Source organism: Pelodiscus sinensis, chromosome 6 (genome assembly GCF_049634645.1).
Source record: "Pelodiscus sinensis isolate JC-2024 chromosome 6, ASM4963464v1, whole genome shotgun sequence".
NCBI classification, from domain to species: Eukaryota; Metazoa; Chordata; order Testudines; family Trionychidae; genus Pelodiscus; species Pelodiscus sinensis.
Genome location: NC_134716.1, coordinates 71,782,219 through 71,801,537, shown reverse-complemented (window position 1 = coordinate 71,801,537; position 19,319 = coordinate 71,782,219). Strand labels below are relative to the sequence as shown.

General features: G+C 36.3%; 1 protein-coding gene across 4 annotated transcripts in view; it reads right to left on the bottom strand.

The window, feature by feature from the left end:
* MCTP1 (multiple C2 and transmembrane domain containing 1) overlaps positions 1-19,319 on the bottom strand; it is a 390,864-nt gene that overhangs the window by 46,658 nt on the left and 324,887 nt on the right. For 3 of the 4 annotated variants that reach the window (XM_075932144.1, XM_075932145.1, XM_014571314.3), the window contains one exon: positions 12,044-12,097. In XM_075932144.1, the coding sequence (XP_075788259.1) occupies positions 12,044-12,097 (54 nt within the window). Of the gene's footprint in view, positions 1-8,758; positions 9,008-12,043; positions 12,098-19,319 lie in introns of those variants that run through there. The other variant, XM_075932146.1, reaches the window with a different exon arrangement.

Below are 19,319 nucleotides of genomic sequence, written 5' to 3'. Positions count from 1 at the left end.
ACAGATGTTATTTTAAATGGTATATGCGTTATAATGATCTGTGCCCCTTGAAAATCCAGAAACTGAAGGATCCTCAACATTTCATTCCTTCTAACTCCAAACCCATAGAAGCCTCTTTATGGAGCTGGATGGGGTCCTGGATCTGAATGTGGAGAGAAAGAGTCAAAGGATTGCCCTGTGGTTGGCCCTAGATCTTTAGCCATTTTTTCCTCTTAAATGTATTCTGTTCTTTTACTATGAACAAAAAACAAACATTAAATTACAAGGAGCATTACCCTTTAATGTTTGAAAACTGGTACTGTAATTTGTTTATCTCTGGTCTTTTGATACCTTTTCAGTTATCCATGAATTTCCAAAACCAAATGTCAGTAATGCAGTTAAGAATCTTAGATAGTGACATTAATAACCTAAAAAGTATGCCATTCTTAATTATCATATTTACTTATTTTCCAACTTTTCCCTTACCTAATCTTTAATAAGTCTTCCTTTCTTTTTGCTTACAATTATATAGGGTTTGTTTTCAAAACTTGTTTTATAAAAAAAGTTCAGTGCCAGATATTTACAAATAATTAATTTTGTTCCTCCCCATGTATTACTGCACCTAATTTCTCTTGAGCACTTCCTTCTTCACTGTTGCACTTGTTGGAGTCCTTCTTCCTCCCCTTAATCCTTTTGGTTAGCAAACTAATCAGTTAAGGCTTTTAGGGCAAAAATAGGGGCAGTAATCAATCTGATTTGGTCAAATCCTTTCCCATTTTAGGTTTGCTTTAACCTCAGTTTTTTTGAGTCTCTTATCTCACATTCTTTGCTTTCCAGAAGAACTGTAGACTTGCTTTCCTGAAATCTAATATCCTTCATCTGCTGCATTTTATAAATTTCTTAATTTACTGGACTCAGGTCACTTAATCCTAAACTTTTTAAATTTTTTCACCTTCTGAATAAGTTTCAACAATAAGCAGATCTGAGCTGGCTTTTTTCTGCTTGAATATTCCACATTCTGGTTCATTGTCTTCAACATATTTTAATAATCTCTAAGTTTACATTTCCTGCTGTATTTTTGTCTTCACAATACTACTTTCCAAAATGTCATTTCCAGGAGCAATTAATACTTTTGACATGTAACACCACTCCTTGTCTTTTACTTGTTAGGGATTAGTCCCTTTATGAGGTGGAGGGGAAGTGATCGAAAGCGGGGAGAATGGCCCCTTTCAGCATCCACATACTGGGTTGGCACATTTTGGCCCTATTCTTTCTGTATAGGATTTTGAATGTTATTAAAATGAGACCAAAATGTATTAGTATGCAATATATATTAATATTTTAATGTTAAAATGAGAAGTCCGGGGGAGAAGAGAAACCTCCTTATTTTTGGTACCTCCAGTAGTGTTTCATATAGGTTTAGCAGATCAATGTTAAAGTTTTACTGATACTCATCAAGATTCAAAGGAAGCATTATCTATTCTTCGAGTCAAAAAAATAAGCAGCAGACCGGCTCTTGCACAAGAGGGGGCTTTTGCGCAAGAAGGAGCAGTGTAGACAAAAGCCCCTTGCACAAAAATGGCATCTCATTAAGTATGCAAATGAGGCACAATATTCATCACCATGCCACATTTGCATATGTTCTTCCGCAAGAGAGCGCAATGTAGATGGAGCCACTCTGTTCTAAAACAGATATATTTCTATACTTCCCCTCCTCTTCCTTTTCTTATAAATTAAAAGCAGTGCAGAGCAAGTATTTAAAATTTTATTTAAAAAACCTGAATTCTTAGGCTAAGGTTCTTTGTACTATATGTCAGTTCAGGGCAAATTTTCATAGGTTGTTAAACTTTGAAAAACCTTGTTTTTCCTAGCCGTGACTACACATTAAAGCTATTACTATGCAAACCATCCCACTCAGAATGCACAGGTTTATGTTAAACTTAGGGAAATATCGGTCAGCTATTTTACCATCTGCCCTTGTGTTTTGGATGTTGATCTGTGACATATGTTTATGGACACCGTACAGCACAACAGAACTGGAACGTCACAGAATGAACTCCATGACAATTTTAAGTCATTATATACTTTTGACTAAATTAAATCAGTAATTAAATAATAATTAATTAATTAAATTATATAAAACAGCCACCTACCAGAAGAGGAAGTAACTCTTGGGACTGCCATCTATCTTATCATATAGTTACCATTATTTAAAGTTTTAATCAAGAAGTATTCAAGGGCAACAGAGAACATGCCTGCACTTAAATTTGAGTGACAGCTAATATGGTGCACTAACAGTGTAAAAGAATACTTGTGGTGGTCACATATACCAAAGTTAAAAGCATTACAACATTCATAAGACATCCTAATTTTAAAACACTTAAGTATATTTGCTCTACAGCTTATGTTAAATTATTTTAATTCAATGTAAGAAGCCTTCAGTATTAATGTAGTTCTGACTTTTCACATTATTAAAGAAAAATATATATTAATCATTTTAAGTAGAGTAACATCAGCTTCCAACCAGACTTTTTTCATAACCTCATGTTACTTAGCGGCCATTAAATATCTGTTAGATATTTTCACACCAATGGATTACGTACATTTTGTTTTTAAAAGTCATTAGCCTTTGGAACAAAAAGAGTTTGCTATTTTATAGAGTTTATTTCCCCCAATTACCATCCTAGACCTTATCACCTATTGACTTGAACAAAAAAAACAGAAGAGAGAAAATAAAAGAAACAAAGCTAAAATATTTAACAGACATTTTACTGATGTTTTTGAAAAGTATGAAAATAATCCTGTTACATTCTTTAGCTCAATTACTTACAAATAACTTATCTGTAAATCAAGTAAATCTGTCAGTTGTGCAAGTTTATTTTTCCATGTGCTATCTAGAGATAAGCAGGTCTGTAATATTAGATTTCTGCTGACATAATTGTGCATGAATTCTGATCTGATTTGGTATTACGTGGTGCAAAAGGTGACACATTTTCTCTAATATAGCCCATTCGAAAAGGAAAGCAATTGCCAGTATATGAAATCTGAGGAGTCTGATTCAAAGACTGGAGAACTCTGAGGTCAACTCAATGGAAAAGCAACTTGTTCGACTACCCCAGGCACTAAACACTGTGACAAGCAAATGTAATACCCATGGTAGTTACTCAGTTAGAGAATCAATAAAAACATTACATTATCAGACTGCTGCAGCTGTATGTTAGCCTATCACATTACTGTGTCTGTTCCTAAAATGCTCAAACATACATTTACTGATCATTGAGAGAACAGATACCACCCCAATGTCTCAGTTGCACCTCATATTTAAAAAGGAGAGTGCTGCAAGGAATTTAGTGAGCATTTATGTTTTTCCATACAACACAATGAATTATCGTTTTAAAAGTCATACACACATAGGCGTCATACACAATGGATATCTATTGTACTGAACTGCAAAACCATTATTCTTTCACTGGTTTTGACTGTGAATATGGAGGAAATCGGGTGTGTATCAGATGATAAATGGCACCAAAATGTCAAACAGTTGCAAAATTTTTATGGATTTTTCTAAGGCCATATCATCTCATTTGCCATTGGAGACCGTGGAGTAGGGAGTAGAAGGGACTGAGGTTTTTCCACCCTCTCCAAATCTCTCCTTAACATGCTTCTCTTCTCCTTTACCTGGGAGTGGAAGCTGGGCAGTGGCTATTGAAATCAATCCTGGAAACTTGGGTTTTTGAAGAAAGCACAAGGTCTCCAGACATCACAGGCGGAATGATGAATCAGCTTTAGAGACTAGCTTCTGCTGGGATGGATGGAGCAAACCACATCCCCTCCTTTATGAATAAAATTATAAATACAGTCTTATGCAGTTTCCTAGCCCGTACCCTCTGTAGGGGATGATATAAGCTCTATAGTTACCCCCCCCCCCCCCCCCACACACACACACAAACACACACACACACAAATTAGAAGGCATAAGGGGAAATCTGGCAGTTTAGTCTACTTCCTTTTCATGGTATGGAGACAGATCTCCCACCCACCCACCCACCCACCCACCCACATATGAAAAGGAAGTAGACTGGACTGCCAGATTTCCCCTTATGCCTTCTAATACATGGAAGTTCAGCAGCTCCTAAGACTGCTCCCTATTGCAAGAAATTCTACCTTCATAGACAGCATAGAACTGTACAATACTAAATTTGTCTTTCCAAACTACACTAGTCTCTAGGTGATTTTGTACTTACAATCCAGACAAAATAAAACAAAAGCATAAATCTATCTACTACTTCACATGTAAAACTACCAGTAACAGCTATTAGCATTATGTAAATAATAAACAAACATATCCCAATATTGCAGAATCTAAACAGCATATAAAATATACAAATTGTGAGCACAAAATACACTTTGCAGAATATTTGTTCACATTCTCATATTTTTATTAAAGCACAGCAACATTTGATCAGATACGCTGCCAAGTTCTGCTGTTAGGATTGCAGCTTTTTGTTACATGTCTCTCAGTGAAATGAAAAGCACATCAGATTCACAAGCTAGATTTTCACTTGTGATATGCCATAAGCCTTATTGGCATGCTTCAAATGAAAAACTGGAGTGATATGCCTTCCATTTCTCAGAAAACCATGCTGCAGTGTATGCCAGAAACTACTCCATTACATGTGAGTTTCAAGCCTTCTCTCCCACTTACCTTAATACTGTGTCCATACAACACTCTCCCCTATGCTAGCATGCTTGATCCCAGGCTAGAAATTTCTGAAGTACTTCACCAGGGGCACTCCTGGTGTCTGGACATGATCCTGCCATATTCTTCATCCCCTGAAGCCTATCAGTTGGCCCCTGTAGATCTTCTGTGGCTCAGTCACACAGCCCAAATCCCTGGGTACATTAAACTCTATTAGACATGTTCCATATATTTCAGTTATAACTAAAATGGTCTGGTCTTACATCCCTTTCCACAATTAACACAGCCAGGGTTTGCCTGTCTACCAGTCTGCCCTTGATTACAGCCTGTAGTTGGCCAGAGTAAGTCTAAGGTCCGACACTGGGTTCCCAAAGTACAAAGGATGCTACACAGGTATCTGTCAAACACAGTTTATTTCTTGACAGCTAACAGCTGTGCCCCATAAATGGAAGAACAACATAACAAAGAAGAGGCATATTTTACATCCCTTCCTGCAAACCTGGGACCCTGAGTAGACTGCGGACAAAGTGGGAGGTTGTCTCAGCTTCTGAGGCGCCAGTACCTAAAGCCCATTGGTGAGGTCCGATTTGCTAGGCTCTGAGGCAGCCTTAAATACAGTTTTCCTGCCCTGTTTCGCAATTTGGAAATTTCCAGGGATTACTCATTAGTGCTGAAGTAGAGCTTAACTGTTAGTTATCGATCTGGTTCTGATTTGGATCTTCTTGTCCTTTGGCTCTGTTTACGTGATCAGTACGTTAGGGTAAACAGAATTGTTTGTGTGTTCTTGTGCTTTACCCTTATCTTATAATTGTTCTTGCTATACTGGCAACAATGCTTATCTTAAGTGGCATATGTTCCCAAAGACTTGCTTCTGGCTCATCAGATATAGGGAAAAGGGAAAGAGGGAGGAAAGAATGCAGGCCTCACCATCCCTAAACTATCACGTACAAAGTTCTTCCGCAATAGACTACTACACTGCCAAAAACGGGGCCTGAGTGGGTTCCACTGGCTGTGGCCAAGGGCTCATTCTTTCCTAAGCCATTGGCTCTAACCAAGAACTGTTTTGCCAAGCAGCAAACAGCTCCTTTTATTTCCATCTGCTGGGTTTTGATTGGCTGTTACTGGTTCCCAGTCCTACCTGCTGGAGAACCAGATCTCTTAGTTTACAAAATGGTTGATCCCAGAATGCATCTCTAGGCAAGCCTGAAATTCTACAACCCATCACTCTTTTCCTCTCAGAGAAGTATTTCTTGAGACTGGGTGGACTTCCACATGGGGATCGAGAGGACAAAGGCTTAGTACATCCATCATAGTTCCCAAAGTTGTGCCTCAGTTTTACAATGTCTCAGATTATTTTGTGTTCTAGCCTTGTATTTGAAAAATAATGGCTGGGTGCTTAGTTAATGGGTCTCAGAAGATTCTCTCCAAGCTGGAGATATTCATCCAGGCTGTATCCACCACTGTTCCCAATAGGTTCTGGGAAAGGCTAAGGTGGAGGGTTGCAAAAGAGTTTAAGCAGAAATTTGTGTGTTCAAACTTTAGTGTTAATATGACCTACCTGAAGTTACACAGGTAGAAGGGGCTGTACAGAGTCCAGATCTACAGACTTGCAGTCCTGTGTTTCAACCTATACACAGTCTCAAAAGTTTCCACAAGAGTAAAAAATGTCTCTTCCCATTGGTTTCTAAACTTCCATGATAAATGAATGCCCTCTTAGTGATTTAGGAGTGAAACAATTATTTGGCCTGCATTCACATTAAGGTCCCAAGGAAGGCCTACCCATTAAAGTGTCTGTTGAGCAATGAGGCAAATAAGTATTTCCCTTCCCTTGAGTCACAAAAGGGCTACTAGAGACACGTCTTATACCCTTTTCCCTGAGTAGTTTAGTTAAAAATTAATTCTTTCCTAGACTCAAAGGGGTTTCACTATGCTTAGATAACCTAGGAAGTAATACTGAAAAAAAAAATCAAGGGTAAAATTATATCACATTTTGTAACGCTCACATAATTTAGAGATGGTCATTTGCTGTAATAGCTTATTGAATTATACTTGGATTACTTAATAAATGAAGACTATTACCTATATTATATTAGTCACAGGTGAAAAAACTATATATATATACACACACACACACACACACACACACACACACATATATATATATATATATATATATATATATATATATATATATATATATATATATATATATATATATATATGGATGAGTGTAATCTATTCAATAGTTTATGGACCCAAAGTCCCCCAGAGACTATCACACATGCACATAATATTCTTGAGTGTTGAACTTCGCATATGGATTAATAATAAATAGATAGCTCATGTGTCATTTACATATGAGTTATCTGTATGTAGTCAGTGGTAAACATTCTGACCCCAATTCTCCAGTCACTCCAATGACATCAACAGTCATTCCAGAATTATACCAGTATAATTGAGATCAGAATCTGCCTCCATAGTCACTAATGATTGAGGCAGCTTCTCTCAGTTGTTCCACAAAGAATATACTGAATTTCTGAATGTGTCCCAGATACGCCAATACCAGGCCAAAACAGGTGTGAATTTTTCCTTTTAGAGGAGGTGCTCATGAAAAGATCCACATGCCCTAGGGTAGTTTGAGGACCTGGGAAAGAAAAGACCCATGGAGTGGAGTGTTAGGGAAGAAAATTCCATGATTGTAGTTTGTGTGGATGCAATGGCCACAAAACCCCTGTACAGGGTCCAGAGGAGGACACCAGCTTCTAATCTAGTCTGCAGACTGAAGTAGCAGACACAAAAGGACCACAGTACTACCACACCCTGGTAGTAACTTCAAGGTAATGACTTCTATCATCCTCTCCTGTGTGAAGAAAAACTACATAAAACTCATTTGGCTTGTCCGATTTATGGTGATTGTTCTACTATTGCTGTAAATGAATAACAGGCGTACAGAAAGAAACATTTACACTTTTATTCCAGACATACATTTTTCAGATTATTCAATGACATAAGTGTATGCATCCTAGCTAACTTTTCAGATATCATCAATAGCTACAATTTTAGCGCGAGGCTCAAATAGGCTCAAACACATACATTTTTTCTTGGTAAAGTGTTATACATCTAACACTAGAATCAAACCACAAGTGTATCTGCAGATGTTTCTATTCAGCTTCAGAAAAATCCCTTTTCATCTGCTCCCCTATTTTTTTAATGATTTTTCTATAAAATAAATGCTCCATAGGAAAACAACTGCCATTTTGACAGATTAGATTTTTTTTTATCATAACAGTTATTTCCTCTTCCCCCCTGGATCTACTCAAGATTCACAGCCATTCTTCTGAGGCAGGTTACAAACACGTTTGGACTTGAAAACAAAGCTGGTATGTCTAGGCAGCTATGATTAAAAGATTACCCAGGACAATTATGTTTCATAATAAGAGCATCAAGGTATCTTCGTACTTGATAGCATTGACTTAGAATTGCTGAGATTATTTTTCCAAAGTACAAATGGTTGAAAGAAAGAAGCTGAAACTGCAAATGAGCTGAGTATTTTTTAAAAAGCCTTTTAACTAATATAGTTAAAATCTAGACTTTGCATATTTTCCTCTTAGAAATCTGAACTATTACTACTAGTTGGAGGCATGATTCTGCAAAGTACTGAGCTAGATGTTCATCACCTCACCTTTCTATCCCTGTGACTGCCTGGACCTTGTGAAAAGCATAAGAAACTACATGAAAAGCACTCCTAAAAAGTCTTAAGTCAAAGAAAGAAATCTTTACTTCATTACTTAGATGACAAGAGTATGCATATTTACCATTATCTTAGTACTACAGAACACTGTAAAAAGCCATTTTAGTTTGTTAATAACGTGTCTACAAGTAATTTAACGAATCCTTATTTGCTAATATTTGTATTAGCCACAGAATTAGAAGAGGGTAAAAAAATCATATAAAAAAACCTGTAAATTTGTGATTGGCACAGGTTTAGTGAAAAGTTCAAAACATATGGAATGTTGAATGCAATGTTATCTTTTTGAAACATCAGTATTACATTTATGACAAATGTCTGAACCAAACAGCAAACTGCTACAACATTTCAGTTTTTAAAAGCATATTAGTAATACTATTAAGAATGCAGTGTCCAACTGTTAAACAGTAGATTGAAACTGATATAAAAGTGCACTCATGATTTAAGTATTAATCATATTTCAATTGAAAACAAATGTTAATGTCCTCTAGTTAAAAAGAGCTTTAGGCGTCACATGACCTTAAATCTTTAATCTTGCCTGACTGATAACTTGCAGTGTAAGGTGAAATAAAAATGTAAATCTGGAACAAAATCAAAATAAGGTTTGAAGAAACAAGTAACAACCTGATTCCACCTCTACTTTTCCAATCTTAAACTCTATATAAGTATTAAACGTCATTTTTAATAAAAAGATTTTGCAAACTATTATTTTAGCTAATTATAAACATTTGGATAGTTATCAGTCTCAATTTATCACTTCTGTAATTCTGCAATTTATGTAGGGATGTAAAAAACAGCCTTCCACCACACTTCCAGAAACTTATTTCAGTGTGCGCCCACACGGACCTCATCAAGCAGCCAATGAGTTGCCCTTTCATTATGACTAAGTGACTAATACCTATATTGGCTCTAAAGAAAGACACTTTTCATGATCACACAACAATCTGCTAAATGAAAACATATGAATAAGCTTAAGCGAAGCCTGCCAGGGGTCTTTACTGAATGGAAAACAGGTGCGCTATTTTTGTGCCATGTAATACCCATTTACCCCCAAGTCCAAAGGTTACAGGACTAATAGCTGCCTTGTGGTAATCAGGGAAAGCAAAGACACTGGCCATGGTTAAACATCTGGGACATATTTTACATACTTGCAACACATGCTTCAGGTTCAATTAAAGTGAGGCTTTGGCACATTTATTAATCTTTTTACTTTTATCCTGTAAGAGGACCCATTGGCCTGATTTTACTATTATACCATATGAGAAAACAGAAGTAATGACAGCTGGGGGTCAGTACCTGCCAGTACTGCAATATGTGCATGTTTTCTCAGAATTTCTTTATGCACAAAACTTTAAAATGATCAATCTATGAATTAAAAAAGGAGCATAACACTGTGCTCTTTGAATTCAGACATGTCAATATTAAAATCTTTCCCATCTTCATCAACAAACAGTACATGATACAGCCAAAAGGAGGAAACTGGCAAAAATACTTTTTTAAATCTGTTTTATAGTTTAGTGTCTGAAATAAAATGCCCATTCTAAGATTAACTTATTCACTGTAAGGTACAAGCATTTTCATCACAAAAATTATGCATACCATTTTCTTTTCCATTCAAGCTGTGATATTCATGATAGTATATTGAATTACAAGAGCTCAAATAAAACTTACATATTAATGAAATATGACTTTGAATGTATAGAAATCAACTCACATGTCTTTCATATAAGAAACACACTCATTTTAGGTATTCAATAAAGATTACCACTGAATTCACACAGTTACAACATAAGCCCTCACCTTCAGTCACTGTTGGTAACTATATCTGTAAGTGTGTTAGAACACTGGTGTCAGTTTCAGACAGATAAAAACTAGATTTCAATTGATACAGCTCCAGAGATTTAGTGTTATTTCTAACCTAGTATGTTTGGCATGTAGTTTAGACAGACAGTAAAGGGCTTTTTAAATAAGCAATAAATAGCCATTTTTAATAACTCAAAAAAGCCTGACAACTAAATAGTAAGTAAGCAGTACTTTCATTACAAGTACTGTACATTGCTAATTGATCAGCTATTCACACTTCCAGGAGTATGTACACTGTACTACTAGGATGAAGCTCGTATAGTTTCTTTAATAAAGCAGCAACAAGCAAGGGGAAATGGCTATAAATGGATGGCAGATCAGTGTTTATCAGAAGAGAAATGATGATTCAGAGCTAGCATGTTGAGTTAAAATACAAGCTTTCTACACTTACATGATTGACCTTTGCAATAAATCATGCATTTTATTGCCAGAAGTATATTCTCATATCATTTAGCACTAAAAACTAGCATGTGTTTTGTAAAAAGAGATTGTTACTGTGTTTGACTATTCTAAATGATGTAGCCAACAATGTAAATGATGTACAGAAGATTTTCACATAATATCTTTCTATCGCTTCTCAAATGTTTGAGCTAGCAATAGAATGAGGATATACCCATTTTTTATCCTCTCTCAAATCTTGGGGTAGCTAACAGAAAAATAATCATTCAGGGGATTAACTAATCACATTGAATTTTCTGACATTTCAAATACTTGCTGCCAGCACAGGAGTTCTTACAGTGGTATATAACGGTACATCTCAACTAGAAACAAAGGTCAAGGGCATAAATTAAGACACACTGTTTTTCTCCTCTCTCTCAAAAAAAGAACTAATTGCTTTACCACAACAGAAATAGGAGAACATTTATGAAGGTCAAAATTGTCTAATTCAAAGCTGTTGTAAAATAATCTGTATTTATTCTCTTTTACATATTTTTGGTATGAAAATTACACAGACAACAAGGCTGTTTTACTGCACTCGTCTCTCCATCAAAGCTATCCTGCCAACACTAGCCAATGCTTCAGTGGTGCAAGGTCATTCTAATTTCCTCCCTCTGGTTTTTCCCTCTCCCCAGGGGACAACCAATCCAAACAGTCCCATAGCTTGGCTCAATAAGATGTGGAAACAATCTGTTATTTACTGTGGTTGCAATCCTCAACCCAACCAGCAGCCCATGTATTGAACCACATTCTCAAAAGCTGAAAGATCCGCAACAGTCTCCTAGCTTGCTGGACCGCAATACCAGCTCCAAATCAAATGGATGTCTATGAGACTTATGATTATTTAAATGTCATATAGAAGAGTGCAGAACATATTAGCCATTCCTCTACCAAGTATTTCACTGAAAATTACAGATGGTCCTATCCCATTTTCAACCAGTGTGGAGTTATTTTTATACCATTTCCCCCACTAAAGTGCAGTGCTATTTGTAATAGCAAAGACAGGACAAATGTTTGTCCTTCAAAAACAGTTGTCACTGCAGTTATCTTCACAAGAGCTATCAAGTTCCAGACAAGCTGAATTATTTTTGTTCCTGGCAGAAAAATATTTGACCCAGCTCTGGACAAAAAAAGAAGAGGATTTATAGTCCTCTATCCCTTTCTACAGCATACAGTAGCATTGTTAGGATGATAAACAGCTCTGTCCAATTTCCTGGACTAAAACACTTCAACTCTTTTTTTAACTGTCTGTAAAAACAGTGTCATGTCTAAATTCTCCCATCCCCAGGTACCCAAGTGCTAGGAAAGATAATTACCTTGTCATCTCTGTCATCCTCTTCTTCCTCGTCCTCTAGCATGTCCTCCACTACCTACAGACAGAAACAGCAGTAGTTGTCAGTATTTAAAAAGGAAGAATTTCATTCTGTCAATAGCAAACCTTTTGTAGATGAAAACTTTATTAACATTTGCAATAAATGAACAGAAGGAAAATGTACAACTACAAAAACATTTGATCTTGTGATTCAAATTTAAGAAGTGACATAACTTTAATTGACCTACATTAGGGAATAAGACACTTGAAAACCTCTACCTGTATAAAATGCTATCTTGACAATTTAAGTATTTAAAAGGTAATTCAAAATTCACTCTAGGATATTTTTAACTAAGGAATCCTTTTTATCAGCTTTATTGGTAGCTATACAGTACAGTACAAGTGCTTATTTTGGATTTACAGCTAACATGAGAAACTTACATTTTGAACTTAATTTACATTGTTCATCTGGAGAGAGAGTATGTTTTCAATCCCAAGAAAAAAATTCATACTAGCTTGCTTCTTTATAGCAGTGGCCCAGGTTGCATGCTGTATTATTATCAACACAGTATTTCCTAAAAGTGATTTTGTACTATTCATATACATAATATACTGCACATGCATCTTTCCTTAGTTATGTGAGAAGAGAAAGAAAGAAAGAAAGAAAGAAAGAAAGAAAGAAAGAAAGACAGACAGACAGACAGACAGAAAGGATACCTATCACATATGATATTGTGTTCAAGGCACTTTACTCACATTAATTATTGATCATCATATGGTTGTGAGATAAATAATTATTATAACCATTTTACACTCTAAGGGTACGTCTAAACTACATGCCTCCGTCGACGGAGGCACGTAGATTAGCCAGATCGGCAGAGGGAAATGAAGGCGCGATTAAAATAATTGCGGCGTCATTTAAATTTAAATGGCTGCCCCGCTCTGCCGATCAGCTGTTTGTCGGCAGACCGGGGCAGTCTGGACGCGCTGCGCCGACAAAGAAGCCTTTCTTGATCGGCACAGGTAAACCGGAGGCATACCTGTGCCGATCAAGAAAGGCTTCTTTGTCGGCACGGCGCGTCCAGACTGCCCCGATCTGCCGACAAACAGCTGATCGGCAGAGCGGGGCAGCCATTTAAATTTAAATGACGCCGCAATTATTTTAATCGCAGCTTCATTTCCCTCTGCCGATCTGGCTAATCTACATGCCTCCGTCGACGGAGGCATGTAGTTTAGACACACCCTAAGAGAAGAAGTGCCTTTCCCAAAGGCACATAGAGAGTTAATGGCAGAACCATATTAGAACTCAGAAATTCCTGCTTAATAGACCCATGATCAAACTTCTAAACTATAGGCCAAATTCTCTGCTGGTATAAATGGGGGTAGAGTTGTACCCCTTTTACATCTAGACTGCACTCTAAAATCGAAATAAATATGCAATTTGCACATCTTATTTCAATTTTATTTCAAAATAAAGCACTATTTTGAGATATCCCTTATTCCTCGTGGAACAAGGTTTAAAGGGATGCCGAAATAGCACGTCTGTTATTTCAAAAATTATTTCAAAATAGTGGATATGTTCCTTGGACGTCTTGCAGTCTGGACGTACCCTTACACCAAAAGGAATTTTATCTCTATATTTGTACATACACAAAAGTCAAGACGGAGCTGTAAATACAAAAAGTGAAAATTCTGATGCATTTTACATTGAGTTATTATAAACTAAAACTATAATGTACAACAGCATTAGAGTTGAGGACGTTACAAACCATAATTCTATATTATAAAGTATAATGACAAAAGAGGATATCACATTTGAAACTTACTCAAGGAACATATTCTTTGCTCTGTAGGAGGTCATATAGACATTCTCATCAACTATAGATAATCACTCACCAGAGTTTCAGGTGCTATAGTGAATCAAGATTGCTATTTTGACCTGCAGTCCTGGAAGGGTGCAAAGCAACCTCTAACTCAGACTCAAAGCTAACCTTTAATTTGTACGTCAATTATGTAAAGCATATTACAACCAATTAGTAAGGTAAACTGTTGACTATGATATGAAATTTACAAGGGGAGTCTATTTTCTGTCAATTTACCACAGAATTAATAAATTAAAGACAAATAAGGAAGTTCCTGCCCTAAGAATTTAATAATTGTGATCATATCTTGCATATGTACAGAAGGTGAGAAAAAAAGTACAAGAAGCCTTCTTCCATTTCAGATCCCAATACAGGGGCAGGACAACAATACAATTTTACACATATGCACGCTGTACTGATCAGGCTGGCCAGGAAAGACAACATTAACTGCTACACCTCAGGAGAAGGTGCAGTCTCAGAGCTTCCCTTTTATATCAAGGATCTATGATAATGAAACCCATCCCCTCAGTTGCTGCCTTAAAGACACAAGAACATTCTAAATTTGTCATGTACCATTTAAAATAATAGGTATAGAGTATTTCTTTTATAATCTTTAGTCCAAAGAGTCAACAATAATGGACTGGATAAGATATTTATGGCTTAGTGTGAACAGTGATCCCGCATTAGTGCAGGGGGATTTGCTAAACAATCTACAAAGTTCTGTCTTGTAATTTTCTACAAAATAAATACTAATGTACTTGAAAACTGTCCCATATCCAGAGAGCTAAAAGTACACTAGCTAGAGTTCTGAGACATGCTCTATTAAGTCCTTGACCAGTACTAAAACAAACACTGCCAATCCAAGGGATAAGTGATTAATCCAGTGACTGATCTCTCATGAACCACTAGGTAGAAATGAGTATGCCATAACACTGAGCGACTGAGATCCACAGCCTCCCTGTGGTATGTGGTATTCATTTTAAAATATTAGATCACAAGAAAATTGAACACTTATGCGTATCATTCTGGCCTGATCTGAGTGACCACTATCTTGAGAAGCTCTGGACCTAGAAACAATGTTTTATGCCATTAGAAGCACCAGCTTTCAGATTATATAAAATGTTAAAACTAAGTCTAGTGGTTTGAGAGATTACTAAAACAAACAAAAATATAGTGTTTTCTAGACCTAGATCTCAATTAAAGGAAGGTAAATATCAATATCCTCATTTTAAAGATAGGGAAATGGAGACATTAAGCGATAAAACAACTTGCCCTAAATCAGACCAAAGGCTGTTGGAAGAGTTGGAAACAGAATCCAGGAATCTCCAGTATCAGGTCAGATATGAAAATGGGCACTGAGGGATTGCAGAAGCCCTACATTACGTGTATGGCAATTGCATTTAAATGTAAAATTGTGATACAAACTGATGAGAGAGACAAAAACAAAAAAAGCTGCTAAGGACAAAAGTGTCAGCTTCAACTCTGAATGGTTAGCTACTTACTGGTTCTTACTATAAAACTTATAAACATTTAATCTATGGAGAGATTTTTGTGATTAATCCCCTAAAATAACCAAATCCATCCTCTGAAACATATGTTTATTATCTAAGTTAATTGTTTAAATAAATGTTTAAAAATATTTATATAAGCCTTATTATCCCTTAGCACTTGCAAGACCAGAATAGTTTCTTTAGCGATAAGTGTAAACATTTATTCAGAGTCACCATTAAGGATGACATTCATCCCACCCTGAACAAAGTTCAAACAGAGTCGGTCTTAGTGTAAAAATATTTCAGGAGCTGGGAGTGGAATTTACCCTTCCCAACAAATGGCCTCCAGAGCTATAACAGTTCATCTAGGGCTTCTAATTTATTTCAGGGTTATTGCCCTGAAACACTATATGCTGCACCTCTCAGAAGTTCAGCACAGAAATTGCTACCCAGTGGGAAATGGGGGTGGGCAGAGGAGAGATGTGGGCAATGTAGCTTTCAGCCACCATTGTGTTCTCACTCTCCTAGGCTATGTTGGGGCTGGAGAAGCTCCCATTGTAACTGACAGAACTTTTAGTTACAACAGCCTCTGTAGAGTTGCCCTACTATGGGCTACAGTCTTGCATATTGTGGCCTTCCTCCTGGCACATTCCAGGGCTTGAGAGCAGGTATGCAAGAGAGAGTCTTTCTTCAGTTCCTGCACTGAAACGATCCTCCCCCAGCCAGTTATGGTGCTTTTAGGGCCCCTTTGCACCACTACTGCTCTTTGATATAGCACAAAGGCAGCTGAGCTGAAGGTGAGAAGCTCACTTTTCCTTTTTCAGTCATTGGCCTCATGTAAGTTTTTCTTCTATGACTCTCAATGGGGATGCTGACTACAGCGACCCCAAACAAGCAGTATGGAGAACAGGTATGGAGAACAGTCCCTCAGAAATGATGTGTGACCACTTCATTTGCATCCCTCTGTTCTCCTACAAACCCACCATAGGACTTAATGTCGTTCTTGCATGGGACCTCTGCACCTGGGGGGATTTCACCCCTAAGGGTGAAGTTCTGAAAAACAGAGTAAAGTCTAAAAAAAAAATTAGCTAAGCCATGCCCTCATCACACCGGCTTTCTCTCAGAGTGCATCTACACAGCACCCTAAACTCAAAATAAGATATGCAAATTGCACTATGCAAATTGCAGATCTTATCTCAAATATATTTCAAAATAGCTCATTTTGAAATTTGACATCTATACAGTGCCAAATTTCAAAATAACATGCTGTTTTGAGCCATCCCTTAACCCCCATGCAACAAGGTTTACCGGCATGGCAAAATAGCATGCCTGTTGTTTTGAAATATTTTTCAAAGTAACAGGTGGCTTGTGTAGACACCTCCAGTGTCCCAAAATATGCATGCACTGTAGACAAACCCTTAAGGTCTGGCTACATGCAAAATTCCGCCAGTGTAACCAATATATGAAATACATTCAGTTTAATTAAACAAAATACTCAAGGATATGTGGCAACATTTAATTGAACTGTAAATCTCTATAAATCAGGGTTTACAATGGAAATGCAGACAACAGCTTAGCTGTCACATTGCAAATGCTGACAGTTTAGAGAATAAACACTTATTCTAGAAACTCAAAAAACAAATGGTCTGGTAGCACTTTATAGACTAACAATACATGTAGATGGTTAGTCTATAAAGTGCAGCCAGACTATTTGCTATTTTTTAAGTTTATCCTGTACAGACTAACTCAGCTATCCCTGAAGATTCTTATTCTAAATAATCAGGAGGACAATATTTCACACCTATCCTGATTTGCATCCAAGATCTAAAAAAGCATTTCAGACATTAATAATATTAAGCCTCTCACTGCTACTACAACTGAAACAGTATTATTATATTTACAGCCAAAGAAGTTTGACTTGCCCAAAGCCAACCAAGAATTGAATACAGGTCTCCAATTTCCAATGACTCCTGTTTAATCAGAAGACAATCTCTCTCGCCCAACGTTATTCCATCCTATTTTCTCATTCTGTGTTAGTCACATCATCAATTAAACTAAGCTTTAGGAGTGTCAAATTGTCTGGAAATGAAAAATGATTTTACTCAGTTATTGTATCAAAATAAAATGTAATAAAACTACTTCTATCTCTGGGCAGCATAAATTATTCTTTATGGCATAGGAAGCTTTGACCCTTGTTTTTACATCATAAAACTTTGAAAGAAGAGTTAGAAGAAAAGATGTAGAGTGAAAGCGCATCACTACAATGATATGGTATATCAGGAGGAATCCAAACCCTCACGTTTGCTATCCAGAATTGAAACAATGAAAACAGAATCCTTATTACGATATGTTATATAAAGAATCTGCCATCTCAAGTCTTTTTTTTTTAAGTATACTTAAGAACATCCTACTTACACAGATGTGTAAAGCAAGGATTTAAAGAATCATTACAGAAAATGCAACTTCAACTTATTTCAGCTTTTGAGTTTAAACACAATACCAAGGATCAAACCAGAAGTAAGAAAAAGGATTTTTTTTCTTTGACTAGTAGCTGCCTTTCAAATAAACCTCATATGTGCTACTTCAGGCTTTAGCAACACAGCACAGTAATCCAGATATCTAAAAATATTATGCTTTTTCAATGAGAAAAAAATTAAAGGGGAAAATAATTTAAGAGGGGAAACATAACAGTTAAACAAAATATCAGTTATTTTATAAAAAGTTTTAAGAAAAAAAAAATCTCAGATCAGCCCTAGGATTCTCACTCTAAATTATGCTTTCCGATACCTTGCTCAAAATCAAAGTAGTATTAATCAAACAAAGGAAGGGCACAGGGGAAATCAGAAAGATCTAATGCAAGCAGTTAAAAGTGACATGACCTTCTGTAATGTCACTTGTCACAGACTTATATGCCACATACTGGTAGAAGGTCTTGAAAGAACCTGATTCTTGGTACTGTTCCTTGAATGTAAGACTAATACAGATGACATTTTAAAAAACACACGTAGACGGCTTCAAATATGGAATGTCAGCTACTTTATGGTCAAACAGTAAGAAGAAGATATTGAAAGGTTGCAAAACAAGGCCCTTTCTGTACTAAACAAGGTCCTTTCTGTACTAAATAGTTTTGAACAGTAAATATTTTACAGGAAAATCCCACACAGAATAATTTGTCTATAATGACAGATCACTCCTGCCCCATTCCCACCTTCCACAATGTAAACAGAATTCTGTTTGCAAACACTAATTAAAACTGTGTTGTTGGAGCACTTGTTCCAGAGGAAAAGAAAATTGGACTAGGATGCACTCTGGTAATTAATTACTTCTTTAAGTTACTCCTTTTAGAATTAAAAATCAAACTATTACTTCAATAAATGATGGAATTTTGGAGGAGGTGGGGACCATTTAATGTAACATCTAACAGCAAAATCAATAATATAATAGTACAGATTCTGCTTATTTACAACCATTTTAGGTCAGAATTAGAGCGAAGAATAACTCAGTCCCAAAGATGCTTAAAAATCTCTTCTGAAATTAAGAAATTCCACACAAAGTACATTAGCTGCTTGTATAATGTTTACAGAATTATTTCTTGCTTTTAGAATACTCCTGTACTTTCTAGAAGCAAAGTTACAACATGATCAGTGTAAATGTATAGTAATTAAGTATTTATTTATCACCAACTTTTCTACAGCTATTCCAATGGAAAAAACTGTTTTATTTAAGGGGTATCTTGACACATTTCCAAATAAGCAGTAGTATGATATTCTTTTACTCTAATACACAATGCAAGAAAATTCAAAAAGTAGAAGAACCACAGTAATCCAGATATGTTTAATGACTGACCTCTTAGTATAATTTAAAGACCCAATCCTATGAAATGCTCAGCAAGTCCTAAAAAGGAATAGATGCCCTGAACTGGTAGTTC